Source organism: Camelus ferus, chromosome 7 (genome assembly GCF_009834535.1).
Source record: "Camelus ferus isolate YT-003-E chromosome 7, BCGSAC_Cfer_1.0, whole genome shotgun sequence".
NCBI lineage: Eukaryota > Metazoa > Chordata > Mammalia > Artiodactyla > Camelidae > Camelus > Camelus ferus.
Window position 1 is genome coordinate 3643021 of NC_045702.1, and position 19609 is coordinate 3662629.

Genomic DNA, 19609 nt, shown 5'->3' on the forward strand with positions numbered 1-19609 from the left:
CCTGTTCCACTTGCCCCACTGGTTTGAAATAAATTTTCAAGTGGGTCACAGACAAGTACTAGAGTGTCCTGCAGTCAGAAGGATCGCTCACCTCTGGGCGTGAAGAAGAAGAAGAGGGTAGCTGACTGCCCACATGCCGGTGTCCCCTCCCCAGCCCAGGACAAGGCGAGAGCCTTGCACCAGAGGCACAGAGCTCAGCTCTCCCCAGGACTCCTCTTCTCTCTCCTGGGATCTCTTCCCAGCTTTCCGGACATTTGCTTCCTCCACCACCCGGGAAACCAGCCTTGACTGCGATTTCCACTAACCGAGGGGGCTTCTGATAAACGACAGTGTGATTTCTGGAGGCTCTGATGATGATGTTTGTTTAAGAAGTCGCCTCTAAGCCAGGGGTTCTCCATCTCGGCTGCCAACAGAAGCACTATTAGGCATGCTAACGCCCCGGCTGCAACGCGGAGCCACGGCAGAGCGCTGCGCGCTCGTGTGTGCATGTGTGTGCAGGTGCATGTGTGTGATGGGGGCTGTGTGTGTGTATGTGGATGCATGTGTGTGTTGAGGTGCGTGCATGGGTGGGTATTGCAGAGTACATGTGGCATCTGTGTGCTGGTGTGTGTATGCCTGTGTGTGTGTGTGTGAGAGGTGTGTATGTTGACTGTGTGTGCATGTGGGTCTGTGGGTGCTGTGTACACGTGTGATGGTGACTGTGTGTGTGGATGTTCGGTGTGTGTGGATGCGTGTGTGTGTTGAGGTGCATGCGTGTGTGGGTATTGGAGGGTGTCTGCGCGTGTGCAGCATGTGTGTGTTGGGTGTGTGTATGCATGTGTGTATATATGTGTGTTGAAGGAGTGTGTGTTGGATGTGCATGTGTGTTGAGGGGCGTGTATGTGTAGTTATTGGGGATGTGCATGTGTGTGCTGGGTGTGTGCACGCATGTGTATATGTGTGTGTGTGTTGGAGGGTGTATGTTGGCTGTGTGTGTGTGCATGTGTGTGTGAGTGTTGGGGGTATGGTGTGGCTAGCCTGAAGTGACCCTCAAGAAAGTTCCTCTGGTGATTTCAACAGGCAGCAAGGCTGGGAACCTCTGTCCTCAACCAAGCATTCTCACCTCCGCCTGCTCACAGGGTCACCGGAAGCCTCTGGACTCTCCAAAACCTCCCTGATGACGGTGGCATCCAGCCACTGCTGAGCCTCACTGCCCGGGATGGACTTGCAGACCCTCCACGTCTTGAATGGAACCTGTTCCCACGTCGCAGGAAGCACAGGACGAAGGGGAGTTCTGACCAGGTCTGCCCAGCTCCCGACTCCGGGCTCAGCCGGTGCGTGTGTCCTCCACGGTCTGGGACGTGCCCCTTCCTGAGGTCTGCAATGTGGCCCTGCTAGCCAAGCAGAACTGGCTCCCGGGAACAAAAGAGCTCACAAAACACTCCTCATTGAATTTATTTTTGAATTAATGAAGGGAAAAGAAAGCAATGGTCTGGGGTAGACTGATTTCCCTCCCCACATAGAAGCGGTATACTGAGGGAGCAGTTACTGAACTGTGATGTTGCGTAGTTTGGTCTGCAGCCACATTCCCAGCTTCCAGAGCCTTTGACTCTCCTCTCCTGAGCGTTAAGAGCCATGGGGACGTCTTCCGTCATCACGTTTGGTCTTTTGTCTCAGTCCCTGAAACTGCTTCAGAGCCTTAACGTGAAATGAGAGTCGTGTTGTTCATAATAAGCCCCTTTCAACAAGAACAGGGTTTTGGTGAACAAGGTGCCCGCAGGGAATCCCCGAAGGATGGGGGCTGGCTTCCAGGAGAACCAACCATGATTAGAGCGCTGGCACCCTCCGTCCCACCCTCTGACCGCCGCGGAGGGGACAGAAGCTAGAGGTTGAATCAGTGGTCAGTGGCCAGTGATTTGATCATTGCTGCCTGTGTAATGGAGCCTCCAAAAAAACCCCAAAAAGACGGGGTTTGTAGAGCTTCCAGGTTGGTGAGCCAGAACCATCAAAGGTGACACACACCCCAAACTCCCCAGGGACAGAAGCTCCTGTGTTTGCGACCCTCCAAGACCCTCTGAATCTCTTCACATGGCTGCTCATTTGTGTTTTAATATCCTTAGTCATAAACCAGCAATCTAGCAAGAAAACTGACTTCCTGAGTTCGGTGAGTCACTCTAGCGTTAATGGAAGCTGAGCAGGGGTCCTGGGGACCTGTGACCTCCAGCCCTTGTCAGAAGCACCTGGACTTGAGCTTGGCGTCTACAGTGGGGACAGTCTTTTGCGGCTGAGCCCCTAACCTGTGGGATCTGACGCTATCTCCAGACGGACCGTGTTGGAACTGAGTTGCATTACAGGACATCCAGCTGGTGTTGAAGAATTGCCTGGTGGTGCTAGAAAAAAACCACACATGGTGACCCCTCAAGTGAGCAAAAGTTTCAAGTTCATTGTAGCTGTAAGTGGAACATACACCGGGTGTCGGATTAATCTCTCCTGTGATCTGACGCTTTAGGATTTGAAGAAGTTCTTTAAATAAAAGAAAGAAAAGTACGAGTGGAACCATGGACCCTTCCCACCAAAGCCATTTACGCTGAGTGTGGAAATCCACACCTGTCCATTCACACATCCACTTGGGGAATCCCCTGCACGGCACCTGACCACGGGTGAACAAAGATGCTGATGTTCTGGAAACACACCACACGTCTTAGCAACAACACAGGGAGTTCAAAGTCCAAGTGATGAACACGTCTGGAGTAATACAATCAGCAGCCAGGACACATCAGAGAAAGGAGGGCAGTAACTGCGGCACAGGGAAGGGGAACTTTACATCCCAACGTGAACACTCAGCGACCCGCGAAGGAAGGACCTGCATGGGGCTCTGTAAAAGCAGGACAGCCCGACCTACGGGTGACGGTTCTACTCAAGACAATTTACCAAGCATCCTGAACTGACCACCCCTATAACAGGAACTTCTTCCCGGAGATCTCAGCACCTCTGTGCATCTGTTGTTGGAAGTTAGTGTTGGAAGTCTCCCCAGCCCTGCAAACCTTCTCAGAGAGGCGTGTGAAATGACACCCGCTTCGTGCTTTCTTTTTTCTGCCCAGGTGGAATTAATCAATATTTTGGGAGGAGTCTGGTTATGAGGTTGACGATTCCATGAACAGACACTGAACAACCAGGAAGCAGAGAAATATCTAGGTAGATATCGTACCACTGGGAAGCCCAGGGATAAACTCTCAAAAGCTGGGGACCTCAGAAGTAATTTGGGGACCCATTTCAAGAAGGCAAATTCTGCCCAATATACAAGCGACCAAGCTCACAGTTAGAACCAGCCCCACGCCTTTTTTGTCGCCAGCGTGCCCACCCCTACACGGGGGAGCAGGAGTGGTGCCTCAGACGGGGGGACTACCGCACCTCTAAGGGCGGCGCCCCTAGAAGCCATCCCACAAGTGTCACTGGTCCCATGTAGGGTTGACAGTGGGGGTCTATGTCTTCCCATAACTCATCGATAAACCTCAAAGCCCTTCCTCTGCTCACTGGGCATCAACGCGGAAGGTCATCCTGTTTCATGGAACTGAATCAGTGCAGCACCCAAACGGCCTGGGAGGCAGCAGCTCTCACAGAGGGCGGTTGGGCTGGGGGCTTCTATCCAACAGAGGATGGGAAGGCAGGACCTGGGAAGATACCACAGACGCATCCACTCAGGGACCAGAGCCCCGCCACCAGCTCCAGCGGCCCTTGGACAAACGTCAGCTTTCCTGACACAAGAACTTCATTCCCGAACTGCAACTTTCGCTTAAAACCAGCACCAAGCACCCATGACACTCTCAGGCAGCCCTGTGGCTCACAGGCCTTTGACCCTTACCGCCTTTTTCTGAACCTCCTCTGGTCACCACGGGCCTGCCCAACCTCACTCGCCCGCCATCTACTTGCAGAGTCAACAGCACACACCAAGGAAGGGGGAGACTGTCCCCAAAGGGCAGAGGGCAGTCCTGGGGACTTTTACGTTCGAACCAACCTTTACTCAGTCTCCAGTAAGCAACTCGACGTCTGGGAAAAGCTGTTACGGGCAGAGTAAGGGAATTCAGCATGAAGTAACATCCTCTGCATAATAAAGTTTCCCTTGACCCTAGAGCCTCCTGCTAGAGGATGCGCCTGTCACGAATGGCCACTCAACGCAAACAGCAGCTCAGCGAGCAGGACATCGAGGAAAGAGGGCCGAGAAAACATGCCAGTCACCCCCCCCCCATGAATTCTCAAATGTGCATTTTATGAAAACAGTTATTTTAAAAAATAATTTTTGCTTGGAGAGAGTGGAAAAACCTCAGTCTCTTTCTGGGTGTATTAAATTGCAGATGGCATGTGGCAGGCTCCCTTCTCGCAATGTTAGAAATAAATTTTGTGAAAGAGACTCTTCTCAGGAATTAAAATAGGAGTTGTGAGTGGTTCCGCCCATGTTATTTCTTTTACTCATTTATTCACCCAAAGCGAGACGAGATACTATGCTAGGAAGTTTGCTTTCTCTTAATCGTCTGTCACCCGTGCTAAACTTCTACACCAACGTGTGAGGAATAAAACGTTCGCTAAGATTTTATATAAAAAACAGACTTTCTATTAAGGACGATGGCATGGCAGTTCTTGGGGACCACAGACCACAGATCCAGGACGGCTGCACGTGGGAACGGGCGTGAGAAGACACCGGGATCAGGAGCATGTCCATCGCCGGCTGTGCAGGGATGTGGCCCTCTCTGATGGCTCTGGCGGCATCAAGTGCTTCCTTTAACTTAGCAAACCTCAGGCGTGGTCCAGACAGCTCCGTCAGCCCTGAGTGCCCTGCGCGGAGACGGAGTCTGTGCCCGCACCTCCGGGTGCGTGTCCACGCACCAGCACTGCACAACGTGGCAGCCTCTGCCGCTTTCACAGCGCTCAGATGTGCAGCAACGCGGCTGTCAGCAATGGCAGTAAATCACCCCATCCTCATCGGGGATGCAAGATACCACCTCAGTTCCAATCAAGCTGCAAGCGCGCAGAATCTGCCAGTCATCTAACCGAAGGGAGGCTGTGATTAGCCAGTCTTCCAAAACAACTGATGGAAAATCGGGGATCACTAAGTCTCAGAGCGATGACTTGGGGGCAGCGTGATCACTCGCTTAAAGCTGCGTGGATTTAGTTTGGAACATGACATTTCAAAAGAGGGACAAAGCAGACTGCAGAGTCAGAATGATCAATTTAAGGACTGACAGAACCTTTAAAAGTTGAGTGCGACTTGTGTCTCATTTTTCTCTGAGGCGGACAAACGGATGGTCCTAAAGACATGGCTGCTGCTGTGGACTTTCCTAGGAGCAGTTCAGCCTGCCCTGACTGCACTTACGAGCGGCCTGAGTGTGCACCCCTGGAACTGCCTGACTCAGAGCTGGAGCGAAAATGAGATTCATATTCCTCTCAGTCTTTATCTTCCGAAGTCACTGCAGAGAGGGGGGAGTGGGAGGGAAGACCTTAAAAGTTTTTAACAAGGATGTAATAGAAAGATGTCGCTATGTCACAATTACCATCCACATGATGAGGAGAAACACTCCTTGGACAACAGATTTAGGTGAGGAATCAATAAAGCATCATCATTATTATCCACAGAACTAAAGTGAAGCCTCTCTTTGCCTCAGTCCTAACTAGGCAGGTTTTGCTAGTGCACTGGAGCAGAATATAAAAGAGGAAATACAGATGTGGGTGGGAACTTAATGGGAAAACATGAGGCCACGCACGTTTCTGCCCTGTTTATACAAGAAATGATGCTGAACAACACAATGGCTAAAAAGGGTGTGGGAAAATTAGGGACACATGTATTTTCACAAACAACTAGGTCAGCTAGCCAGAAAACCAGACTATGAAGGCCCCTGAATGAGGGGCCTGTCGCCGGAGGGGGTGGGGGGTGGAGGGGGGTGGTTCTACAAAATAGCCCCTTGGATACAGACACTGTGCTCTTAAGGGCCCATGCACACCTCGGGCCAGGGGTCAACTGCCACAAAGCTGATGCTCCCTCCTCCGCCAGGCAACAGGTGTCCTGCTGTGGGTGTGGTTAAGCCTTCTGGGTATTTGTCCAATTTTAATACATTTTTTAATTTCTTGTTTCTTTTTGTTGAAAGTAAGACCTCAAGATGGACCACTGACCTGGTTCTTTCAAACACACCTCCGCTCCCCCACCCGCCCCCACCTCGTAAGCGACTCTAGGCCTTGCACCTGAAGGAATTCCTGCATTTCCTTCTGTCCCTTCAAAGTAACAGGGCAGTCCCCACCTCGCGGTCCCTCCCCCATATCCAAGTACGGGGGAGGGCGAGTAGTGTGAGAGCAGAGCCCCTCTTCCCAAGCGTCTCACACCAACCCCTAAAGGGTTAAAACATCAGCCAAATAAACACTCACAGGCGCGCCGTTTCCAGAGAACAAGATGGCAACCTCCTCGTCCTCCCCGGGAGGTGCCAGCGCCCTGACCCCTCGACCCCCTGCCCGCGCTCCAGGAAGCCGACAGCAGCGGCGCAGAGGGCGGCGCGGTCCCCGGGAGCAGGCGAGGGTCGGCGCGGGAGGCGGGACGCCGGGGTCCTCGAGTTAGCAAAGTTACCGAGGGGAAGCTGCTCCCCTGGCCTGCAGCCCCGGAGCTCCCACCGATCGGAGGTGTCCCCGGCGCACGGTCCTCCTCTGGGGACCATGTGCCATGATTACGCTCGCTGGCACAGTCACCCTTTCCGGGGAGTCATCGTGGTCACACCCGAGAGCAGGGCTCCGCCTGGCTGGCGGCCGCGGTGGCAGCAGCCGGAGCAGAGCGCCTGGTGTCCGCTCCGAGTGAACCGCAGGCTCGGCGGACGCCAACAGGTCTCGAGCGCGGGGACTCGCAGCCCCGAGGCCGGCGCGGGCATCGGGCCCAGCGGCCCTCCCTTGGCCTCGGCAACCTCGCTCTGCGCGGGTCCCCCGGTACCGCCACTCGGGGGGCCGCTGCAAACTCGGGCAGACGCTGCGGCCGGCGGGGGCTGGTCCGCGGCCCCGTCCTCACCTCGCGCAACCCACCCCTAGCCCAAGACACCAAGCCACCCACCCAAAGGAGAGGGGCTGCTGAGCCGCAAAGTTGCAATTTGCAAATACACCTCTGGCCCGCCGCACACCGGCGGCGGCCGCTGCTTGGTTGGGGGTGGGGGGTAGGGTGCCAAGTGCCAAGTGATGGAGGCGCCGCTGCGCTCCGCCCGGGGGTCGCGGTCACTCCCGGGGTGGGGGTGGGGTTGGGGGTCGGGACTCTGCCCTCATCGCCGCTCCTCACTGCGGGTTCCCCGGCCCCCGCGCGCGCCTCGCCCGCCAGCACTCACCATCACGTTCCCTTGCATTTTAGCGGTCTTAATCATCGCCTTTTCCTTCATGTTTCCCAAGTCTGAACCCGACTTCTGGCCCAGAGAAGAGTAACTTAATCCATTGTCTTGTGATGATCAAAGTAGAGACTGGACCGAACTAAGACTGGGTGGAGTTGGCTTTTGAAGAAAAAAAAAATTCTGTCGGCTCTTCGGTTTCTCCCTCTGCCACCCCTGTCCCTCTCCTGTCTCCGGCGGGTCACAATGACAATCAACTCTTTTTGGCCGCCGCGGAGAAAGAAAAATAAGCCGGAGAGGACGGCGTGGGGTTGCTGCTGCTTTAAACAAAAGCCGAGAGCAGGGAGCAGGGGCGCGGAGAAGAGGCTGCGAGCCGCGGGGCCAGCTCCGACAGCGTGCGTGTCCGGCGGGCGGGCGGGCGGGCAGCGCTCTGCCAGCGACAGCGGCGCCGACGCGCGGGGCGCACGCGGGGACACCGGGCGGCGCGGCCGGCTCGGGGGCTGCTCGGCAGGCAGTGTGGGGTGCCGCTGGCGCCCCACTTGTCCCCAAAGGCAGGGACCCTGGCAGGGCGGCGGCGACGACAGGAGCGGGCGGGCGTGTGTGTGTGTGTGTGTGTGTGTGTGTGTGTGTATCTGTGTGTGTACGCGCGCGCGCGCGCGTACACACACCGGCTGCTCTCCCTGAACCCCACTGGACCAGGGAGTCTCGGGCTGCACCAAGGTTAAGCGAGCCGAACTGTCTCGGTAGAACTGGGAGCCCCTCCAAGCATCCCCTCCTGGGGTAGACGCCCCCTCCCTCCCCGCCGGCCGGGTGTGCGTGCGGCGCACGCACGCGTGGTTTTTACAAACAGGCACTACCGCGATTTCCGCGGGTGGAGCCGCCGCCTCCCGCCCGGCGTTAACCCTGGCTCGGCTGCGGCTACCTCGTGGCTGCGGCCCCGGGAGGGGAGGGAGAGGCCGGGCAGAGCGGGCGCCGCCTTGCACGCCGGCTGCAAGTGTGGCGAAGCAAAGGAGGGGTAAGCAGAGGGCTCATAAATAACGTTGTTTCGGGTTACCATGGGACACACGTTGCGTCTCCATGGTTGCACTCCGGGTCTGCAGCCGAATCTGCCACCGCGGCAGGTCCACGGCGCGGGGCACCTTGCTGGGCAGCGGCAGCTCTCGTCGCCGGCTCCCCTGTCCGCACACCTGGCTGCCCAGGCGCCGCTTCCGCCCTCCGGCCTCCGCCCCAGCCATGGCCCCTCCGGCGTCTTTGTTTCTTTGGACCTGATCCTTACTGCTTCCTACTGCCCATCGCCGCGCCAAGGGGTCTGTCTGGCCCCGGAGCCCAAACCCCAGCTCCGCTCCTCCACCCAACCGCCACCCCCAGGGGCGGGCTGCCCATTGACGGCGCACTGGGTTCGCTCATCACGACCCCTGGGCGCTCTTGGGCGGATGAATCTTTCACACGCACGAGGTAGCTCCCCCGGCCACACACAGACTTGCGCACCCGAGAGCGCGCACGCAGAGGGTGGTCAAATTCAAATGCTGCCCAGCCCAAGCCGCTGGGAAGAGGGCCGGGAGGCTGTCTCCCCACGCCGAGGCTTTCCTCCACCAAGGACCAGGCCGCGGCAAAATCGGGACTGGAGCTATTTCAACCGACCTAAATCGACATCACAGGGTCGAACTCACTGTCCTGTGTGTGTGTGTGTGTGTGTGTGTGTGTGCGCGCGCGCGCGTTCTCGCCTGTGGGGCAGTGGCGGGAATGAGGCTGGGAGGGATTTGTTTTTTTTTGCATTCACAAAAAAATCGCCTGCAAGAATGAGTAAGAGGTCAGTTTCCAGCCCACACTCAAGCAGAAAATTCTGAGCAATTACAATTCTATGTAAATTACCCACAATGCCCGCATATATTAAACATTGTATATAAGCATTACACGTGCATATATAATATGTATATATAAGCTCATGCAAGCATTTGGGTTACAGGTGAAAAATACTTGTAACTAGTGATTTGGTTTAAGAGGTAAGTGGAAGAAACAGGTAAACCAAAGCTGAATTGAAAAGCAGCTTTTAATATGAAAACGAATATATGCATTATATGCATGACTGGGACATTGTGCTGTACACCAGAGACTGACAGATTGTAATTGACTATACTTCAATTTAAAAAAAAAGAAAAGCAGCTTTTAAAGGAACGTGGATTAGGATTTGCCCAGAAAGTGGTAGGTGTAACACTATTCGTTCCTTTAGGTTTAAGAAGCACTTTCCTATGTGAGTTTTAATGACAGCTTTTCTCTAGAAATGAATACAGGCACAGATCATCCGTGTACTGTTGGCTTCTACACTAAACCCAGCTTGATGTGGACAAAAAAGATTGCCAATCTAAATTCTGTTTTTAAGCAGCATTAAGGTGATTCTTTCTCTTCTTTATCTTAAGGGGCATTAATTCACTGGGGCTCTTCCCTCTTTCCCACCAAAATGGGCCAGTTGGAACTGCTCTCTCACAAACCTGGCTTCGCCCATCCCACATGATGGAGTAATGAGGAAAAACTGAGGAAACATGACAAAAATATTTTTAATGGAGGTGTAGTTGACATATAACATTATGTTAGTTTCAGGTGTACAACATGATTCCATATTTGTAAACACTGAGAAATGATCACCATCACAGTAAGTCTAGTTAGCATCTGTCACCATATGTAATTAAAAATTTTTTTTCTTGTGATGAGAACTTTTAAGATCTACTCTCTTAGCAACTTTCAAATATGCAATACACTATTATTTACCACTGTCACCATGCTATATATTACATTCCCATGACTTATTTATCTTATAATTGGAAATTTGTACTTTTTGACCACCTTCAACCCATTTCTCCCTGCACCTCTGCCCCTGCAATCAATCTGTTTTCTGAGCTTGGTTTTTGTTTTGTTTAAATTCCACCTATAAGTGAGTGCATATGGTATTTGTTTTTTTGTCTGACTTATTTCAGTTAGTATAATGCCCTCAAGGTCCATATATGTCATCAAAAATAGCAAGATTTCATTCTTTTTAATGGCTGAATAATATTCCATTCTGTGTATATCGATCCATCAACCAACACTTATGTTGTTTCCGTATCTTGACTATTGTAAATAATGCTGCAATGAACATGAGGGTGCATATATCTTTTCAAGTTAGTATTTTCATTTTCTTTGAACAAATACCCAGAAGTGAAATTGCTGGATCATATGGTAGTTAATTTTTTGAGAAACCTCCATACTGTTTTCCATAGTTGCCACACCAATTTCCATTCCCAGCAATAGTGCACAAGGTTCCCTTTTCTCCACATCCACACCAATATTTGTTTTTCCTTATCTTTTCCATAATAGCCATTCTAACAGGTGAAGGGATGGCTCACTGTGAGGTTCTTTTGGGGGGGGTAATTAGGTTTGTTGTTTATTTTTAGTGGAGGTACTGGGGATTGAACCCAGGACCTCATTCATGCTAAGCATGTGTTCTACCACTGAACTATACCCTGCACTCCCCTCCCACAATGTGATTTTGATTTGCATTTACCTGATGATCAGTAATGTTGAGCATCCTTCCGTGTACCTGTTGGCCATCTGTATGTATTCTTCAGGAAAATATCTAGATCCTCTGCCCATATTAAATCAGACTGTTGTTTTTTGTTTGTTTGTTTGTTTTTTTGCTATTGAGCTGTATGAGTTCTTTACATATTTTGGATATTAACCCTTTATCAGATATATGATTTGGAAATATTTCTCCCCATTAGGTAGGCTGCCTTTTCATTTTGTTGATTGTTTCCCTTGCTGTGCAGAAGCTTTTTAGTCTGATGTAATCCCACTTGTTTATTTTTATTTTTGTTGCCTTTGTTTTTGGTGTTAAATCCAAAAAACCATTGTCAAGACCAATGCCAAAGAGCTGACCCCCTGTGTTTTCTTGTAGGAGTTTTATGGTTTCAGGTTTTACATTCAAGTCTTTAATCCATTTTGAGTTGTTACATATGGTATACGATAGTGGTCCACTTTCATTCTTTTGTGTGTGGCAGTCCAGTTTTCCCACCATGATTTATTGAAGAGACTGGGCTGGCCGTTCTGTTCCATTGATCTAGGTGTCTGTTTTGAATCCAATACTATATTGTTTTAATTACTATAACTTGGTAATACAGTTTGAAATCAGAGGCTATGAAGCCTCCAGCTTTGTTCTTCTTTCTCACGATTGTTTCGGCTATTCAGGGCCTTTTTTGGTTCCATACAAATTTTAAGATGGCTCCATTTCAGTAAAAAGTATCATTGGAATTTTGACAGTGATTGCACCAGATCTATAGCTTGCTTTGGGTAGTATGGACATTTTAACAGTATGAATTCTTCTAACCCTTGGACAGGAATATCTTTCCATCTATTTGTGCCTTCAGTTTCTTTTATTAATGTCTTATAGTTTTCAGTGTATAAGTGTTTCACCTCCTGGGTTAAATGTATTCCTAGATATAGGACAAAATTTTTTTAACCTGTCATTTTGATAGTTTCCTTTTAATTATCTCTAGAAGTGAAAAGCAGAATGCTACGGATTAAACTTTACATTAATTAATAAGTAAATAATTCTGCCAGGAGACAATGTTTTTCCCAACACTTACAGGACAGCTATCAGCCAAAACTGCCTGGCACTCCTGGGACCTATTCCTGCCTGGCCTCTGGCAAAAAGTCCTACAGGAAAGATAAGACTAAAAGCTGGCATAAAGTGGGAACATTGCATAGAAAAAAAAGAGCAAAGCAACTCTGAATATCCAGTCCTAACCTTTCAGTCTTTGCACCTTATCTGCGTTCAGCCATTGACTTGGGGCATTGTGGGGAGAAAAAGAATGGGGACAGAAAAAGAAGGGTCCAGGGGAAAGAAAGATGCCCAGAGTCTGGGAGGAAATGCTTAAAATAAGAAGACTCACGTGCCATATTATTTTTGAATATTACATTTTATGAGAAAATTAGATTAGGAAATATTGTAAGACGGCACAGACATCAGATCCCCTCTCCTCACTCCCATGCTCAAAATGCTTTTTTTTTTTTGCCTGTGCTGCATTTATGAACATGGGATGCAAATGTGGTCCTATATTTAGCAATAAGTGTTGGCTCATCTCTCTAGTTGTATGTCCAGCTTTCTTTTTTCCCTACAAGAAGAGCATGCTTATCCCATGGTTTTCATCATTGCATTTCTGTGAGGTTTGAGCAGATAGGACCTGCCATGCTTTGAGGCACCTCTATCCCACCTGCCTTTGCTCAGTGTGGCCTCATGGACATTCTTTAACTCCGATGGGCTCTCTCCAAACCTGCTGTAACAGAGACATGGTTTTGTCCCTCCTTCTGCTCCATCCTTAATTTCTGTGTCGTTGGCATTAGCGACTGCTTTGACTCAAGTGACTTTGATTTAAGTTAAGACTTTTGGCAGTATGTTCAGTTTCACATTTGACCTCAGGGAATGTTTACAACAGAAGAATAGATTCATCATGTCATTTCATCAGCGTTCTTTTCTTGTTACTTACTACGAAAAGTTTAACTTCACCTAGGTGAACGCCACTGTCTAAGGAAATGCAACACGGGAGATTCCTAACTTATAAAAGTGGAAGTCAAAGTGGGCTTTATTAGGGTTCTCCAGGAAACAGAAGATATATATATAGACCCAGGGGAGAGCCAGTCTGTAAGTTTCAGTCCAAAAGTTAACAGACTCAAGACCCAAGAAAAATTAAAACATTTCAGTTTCAGTCTGAAGGCAGGAAAAACTGATGTTTCCCAGCTCAAAGCAGTCAGGTAGGGGTTCCCCTGTACTCAGCCTTTTTGTTCTATTCATGCCTTCAACTTATTAGACGAGGCCCACCACATTAAGGAGGACCATCTGCTTTACTCAGTCTACTGATTCAAATGTTTATCTCAGCCAAAAAACACCCTCACAGAAACACCCAGAAAAGTGTGTGAGCACGTATCTGGGCACCCTGTGGCCCACTCAACTTGACTCAAAACTAACCATCACAGTGCATGGGAAAAGAGAGTGATTTTTCTCATCACCAACTATTCTTGTACTCACAGATCAGTTCATTATTGACATTCTTTAAAATGTGAGCTTTCTTATTGCACTGACAACATCATTCATCCTATGTAATTTGATTTACCCATAAATTTTTCAGGAAGATATCTTCTGAGAAAAAAAATGTAATCTGTCAGTATTTATTTTAAAATTGGCACAGGTATGATAACAATGGTTTAGAGAAAACCTTTAGGAATTAAACAAATTAAAGTATGTAGCAACACTACTAATACACCCAACACAGGGATTTTTTTCTGGGAAAGAGTCTTCATCTTCAAGGATTTCACAGGGTCTTGGGGGAGACATCAAAATGGACAGTACCGACAACAACAATATTAAGAAAACAAACATGATGTGGAAAAATAAATAAGGCTTGTAGAGAGTTCAGGGCCAATATCAGAGAAAGCTGGTGACAGCTGAAACACATCTCAAAGGATCAACATAAATTTAGCAACTAGGGAATCATGGAGCTGGGGGAAGGGAGGGCCAGCAGAGGAATTTCATGACTGGTCCAGACCGCTAACACACAGACGCAGGGGTGGGTGATGGAGATGAGGGCAGAAGGACACACTGAGATCCGCAGTGACAGCTCTGTGAGCCGTCTCCTATGGGAAATGGAGTGAGGGTGGCCCGTGGTCCCCGAGGAGAGAATGACACACTCAGATTCGTGTTTTAAAAATGAATGCCTTCTCCTAAGCTGCTCTCCAAAGGCAAAGAGGCCAGGCCATGGGGAAGCCCCTGCACGAGTCCTGAGCAGGAACACCCAGGACACAGACATGGTGGTAGGGAGGATGGATGAGAGTCATTTATGAATCAATGGTGTAAAACGCGTAAGACCAATGTCACCTCTGCTCACAGCTGACACATTTCTCAACTGCTCCTTCACAGCTGCGCATCCCGCACAGTACCAAGAGGTGGAGACTAAACGTAGCGTCACCTCGGTGATAATGTAACATTAAAAGTGCTGTGTTGGTCACTTAAGCACTCATCTTTCTTCTGCTGGAAGAGCTCTCGTCAGAACTGATCACACGTATTTATTCACACGTGGGCTCCTCTGTACCAGATGGGTGGCGTGTGCCACCCTGCTTCTCTTCAGGTCCTCGAGCTCTCAAACTGTGACTGATAAACAGCAGGTGTTCGATATGAGTTTCCCGAACAGAAGAAACAATGGGTGAAGGGACATTTGTGCCGCTCAAGCAAGAATTGACATCATACAGTTTTTTGATAAATCTCTTTTTAAACCTACATTGCTGGACTGATAAAATGTGTCAGGGAAACCCCAAGGGTATACGTAAAGGACCTCCCAGATGTAATCAGAAGAACTTTATCTTGGGCCGTGTTTTCCTGTGGGAGAGCAGACCAAGAGTCAATGAAACTGTTTAAGTTAATCTCTGCCTCTGGCCTCGTTCAGTTTAACAGGGTTATTTTTCTTGATCCACTGAAATCATGAAGTTCTCAGGAATGAGGTGATTCTGACCCAGTTCTCCACATTAGATTGGCCGGAGTGGTCTTCCATTTCGGGTAACAGGCTTCTGTGGACCCTAACACCTGTGGGTCAGGGTTTCTCTTCTCTCCTCACATGTGTCTCTGAACCATAATGAGTGTATTCCACTCCATAACCCAGGTCACAAGTGGACGAACGAAGGGCTGAGGAGCCTGGGTCACGTATCTCTGGCCAAACCACACTTCTGTAACATTCCAGGCTAAATCCACGGCTATTTCCCCCCCTCAGCTAACTCTGCCTCCTTATCCCAACAAAGATCTCCTGAACCCTGCAGAATTTTGTTGGTATTAAACACTTTCTTAATGAATTATAAGGAGCATTACCTATTGACAGCTCTGTATACATTAAGGATTGCTGTATAAAGAAGCTTCGTAAATAAGCAAATTATTTGAAAATCTAAGCTGTTGAGGGTAGGAGAATCCTATTCTCATCGGCGATGTAAACTTCCTGTAGATAACATCTATTTAACAGAACCAGGAGAGCAGAATACACATTTGAGGGTTCCCATGGAATCTTCTGTAGAAGAGAAATAGCCCAACACTTACAGACTGAGCGTGATGGACAAAGAAAATGTCTGGAGGTAAAAAGAGGGATTTTAATTTGCTTCTAAGATTATGCATTCAGTTTGCGCAGCGAGCAGGGAACATGCAGATCTCTTGACTTTTGCCAGAGTTCTTTTCTCTGAGCCTGAGATTCTAAATGTCCAGAAAGGAAGGAAAATCCGAACAGTTGTCAGGACACTGTCATCTGTCTCAGTGATCAAGGAGAATCAGTCCTGGGGCTTTTGCCCACCCCAAGTCTATGGCTGAAGCTCACACACACGCCACGTTGTTTCTTGCCTGCTCAAAAGGTCAGGGGCACACATTTTTAAAAATAAAACTTTGACTCTTCTCTTTCTCTACGAAAGTAATATAAACTCAAAGGCACAACAGGTCATCATTTCACAGCCACTAAAACTGCTGTAACAAAAGTGTCGGATGATAACACCTGTTGGTGACGGTGCCGAGAAACTGGAACCGTTGTACGTTGCTGGTGGGAGCGTAAAATGGTGCAGCTGCTATAAAACAGTCTGGCCGCACAGACATAGAAAACAAACTGTGGTTACCGAAGGGGAAAGTGCAGCGGAGGGATAAATTAGGCGTTTGGGAATAACAGACACACATTACTGTCTATAAAAGAGATAAACAACAAGGTCCTATTGTAGAGCACAGGGAACTATATTCAATGTCTTGTAATAAAATATAATGGAAAAGAATCTGAAAAAAAAAGAAAGTATATGTATAACTGAATCACTTTGCTATACACCTGAAACTAACACTGTAAATCAACTACACGTCTATAAAAAAGCAAAATTAACAAAAAACTCTCTGGCTGTTCCTCCAAATGTCTGGTGTAAGGTTACCATCTGACCCAGCAGTTACAATCCTGGGCACATTCTCAAGAGAACTGAAAACATGTGCCCACCAAAAACCTGTATACAAAAGTTCACAGCAGCAGGATTTGTAATAGGCAAGAGGGGGAAATAACCCAAATGTCCACAATCGATGAATGGCTAAACAAAGTGGGATGTACACTCACAATGGAATATTATTCAGCCATAAAAGGAATGAGGTGCTGGTTTATGTTACAACACAGAGGGACCTTATAAACATTTCATGCTGCGTGAAAGAAACCGGTCACGGAAGACTACGTATTGTCTGTGGTTCCATCTGCATGAAATGTCCAGAACAGGGAAATCTGCAGACAGATGGCTGTGGTTGCCTACAGCTGGACACAGGGGAGAGGGCTGGGATGGAAGGAGCGGAGTTTGTGATGAGTGTAGACCAGGAAAGACGGCAAATGGGTATAAGGATTCTTTTTAGTCTAAAATTAGATGAAGTTGATGGCTGCGCAACTCTATGAACATACTAAAAGTTATTTGAGGTACACTCTGAATGGGTGAAATTTTCTGTATGAAAAATTTATCTCTATAAAGCTTTTTAAAAAGACAGTGAGAGGGAAAAAGGAAAACCCTAGAAGGATTCTGCACTTAGAAGATTTTTAAATTTTAAAGAAACTAAAATTGGAAATAAAAGGCAATGCGTCACAGGCATAGTTAATTAATAAAGGAAACATGAAATGCCAAGCATGTCAAGAGATGGGTTAACAGGTGTATTTCTTTAAGAAGAAATAAAACATTTTAGATAAATCTTACTTACTGTTTAATATTATTTAAGATAATACCATTTAAAATACTATATTTAAGATAAACCCATCTCCTTATATGTTTTTTTCCCCTATAAATTGTTTGATTATATTTGCCTATTTTTCCCTGTTGGGCTATTTATTTTTCCTCAAGTTGACCTGTATGACTTTTTTTGCATTAAGAAAATTGACCTTTCATGATATGTATTTTAAGTAACATGTTACCCATTTGTTGTCCAGCTCTAAACCTCCTTAAGTGTATAATTTTTGTAAATACATTTCCAATATTTTGAATGCATTAAGATTGTTAAGATGTTTGGAGAAAACTAAAATATAAAAAAACAGAACTGATGCCACCAAATCCAGCTTGTTTCCCCTTGGCCACTGTAATTTCACTTAGGGGGAAAAAAAAACCTGTCTGCTAGGAGAAAACATTTTAGACACTCTTTAGGTACCACTTCTAAAAACAGAACAAAACCCCGGAGTTAAAGCTAGGAATTAGTTGGGGTTGCTTTGTGAGATCAGCCCACTCAGAGTCAACTGAAGGGGCCAGTTCACTTGGCAGTAGTGTTGTCAAAGCTGAAAGGCACTTAATTCAGAACGTAGATCTGAGATGCTGAAGTAGGACCCGGATCAGGTCTGACTCTGACGCTGGCGGGCCAAGGTCTGGGAGCAAAGGATCGAGCCCTTGGCATTGGCAGAGCTCTGGGGCCTCAGCAGGAGTCATTACAGGCGTAAACGAAAAACATTGCAGCCAGAGCAGTAAATAAAGGTGCTGTGGCCATCAAGTCACCAGCTGCTACCGCCCCCCCGCCGTCCCCATCCCACCCACAATGACTAGGGGAACTCAGGGTGCAGATCAGCAGGCAGCCCGGCCTCTGCGGCCACCCCGGCGGTGCCCCCTGGGGGGGCTCAGGGTGGGGATGAGCAGGACACTGGCCCTAGAGAGCTAAGGTGTTTATCAGAGGAATGATTCGAGCGAGCCCAGACCTTTGTACCTTCCCCTGCATAGAAGAGCGCTGAATTCCTTAACTTGAGATGCCTGGTTTTCTTTAATTAACAGTCATCTGGTAAGGTTCCTACCCCCTGGTCTTGGTTGTAAAAACTCCTAGTATCATATCCTGGCCCCTCCCCTGCCCTTCAGCGCAGTCCCTCAGAGCTGCCTGAGCGGGTTCCCCCAGGCGTCAGTCTTACGTCCTCGGAAATGCCCCCACAGTAAAGCAGCTCTCAGCTTGCAGGCTGTGCCTTGTACTTCAGTCACCGCCGGTGACTGCTTTTCGTTTCTTTCTCTCCTTTCTCTTTTTCAAATCTTAACTTCTTCCCTTCCAACTGCGTCTATAACTCCATCCTGGTTATTTGACACTTGTTCTGCCTCTTCTCATCTTTCCCCTCCTCTGTCTTTCTCGAGTCCAGACTGGGTGGCTGGTTGCTGAAGCCTCGCTCTAGCTTGGTGACAGGGTCTGGGGGGATGGAGGTGAAGCAAGTCCCGCCTGGAAGCAGGTCCGCACTTCTCCCCTCACCTGTTTCACTTGTAAATTCCCGCCAGCTGCTTGTTGTTTTTGTCCCTGTGACTCTCCTAGGAGATCTCTGATACCAGAGCGGAACTTTGGGAAGATGAATGGACTGACAGCTGTGATGAAGCCATCATCAGATGGTTCTTCCTCGATGTGCCATTCTGGGTCTTTGGCGTAATAAGAAGCAGATATTGGGCCTCTGCCCCCAGCTCCTGACACTGGGCTCCTAAACCCTTGTAGGTTCCTAAGTGAAGGGGTACTAGGAGCATCTTTTGCTCCAGTATTTGTTCTTTGACCCCCGTTCCTGACTCAGGGCTTCTAAATCCCTGAGGATGTCCTGGGTGATAGGAGAGTCTTTTGTTCTAATGTCGACTCTGGGTGGATTCCTGGGTAGCTTGAGATGGGGGCTGGTCACCAGAAAGCCCAAATCAGATGAGAACTTTCAGTTCCATCTGCCCACCCTCTGGGGAGAGTAGAGGGGACGAGGTCGAAATCAATCACGCCTGCATAGTGTAGTCTCCATAAAAATCTCTATGCAAAGGGGTTCAGAGAGCTTCTGGGCTGATGAACACAGGGAGTTCCGGGGAGGAGGCAAGCCCGGGGAAGGCATGGAAGCTCTGAGCCCCTTCCCCAGACCTCGCCCTAAGCACCTCTTCATCTGGTGATCCGTCCGTCTCCTTCATCACACCCTTCATAGGAAACAAGTGAATGTAAGCAGTGTGGTTCTCTGAGTTCAGTGAGACATTATATCAAATTATTGAATCCGAAAAGGGGTTCACGGACCCCTAATTTGTAATCAAGTTGGACAGAAGGTGGGTAATCTGGGGACCCACTACCTGTGGTTGGCATCTGAATTGGCGGCAGTCTTGTGGACTGAGTCCTTAACCCGTGCGGTGTGTGCTAAGCCCAGAGAGACGGCGCCGTGCAGTCGGCGTCTGGAGACTTGGAGGAGTGACTGGTGTGGGAAAACCCCCGCACATGTGGCATCAGAAGTGCTCGTGCACAGAGAAGGAAAACGGTATTTCCTTTTAGG

General features: G+C 48.7%; 1 protein-coding gene across 2 annotated transcripts in view; it reads right to left on the reverse strand.

Moving 5' to 3' along the window:
* The window catches only part of DPP6 (dipeptidyl peptidase like 6), an 846041-nt gene that overhangs the window by 759837 nt on the left and 66595 nt on the right, over positions 1 to 19609 (reverse strand). The window contains exon 1 of one of the 2 annotated variants that reach the window (XM_032483045.1): positions 7323 to 7640. The exons of the other annotated variant lie outside the window; for it this stretch is intronic. Within the exon in view, the coding sequence (XP_032338936.1) occupies positions 7323 to 7373 (51 nt within the window). The 5' untranslated portion in view covers positions 7374 to 7640. Of the gene's footprint in view, positions 1 to 7322; positions 7641 to 19609 lie in introns of those variants that run through there. 2 annotated transcript variants of the gene reach the window in all.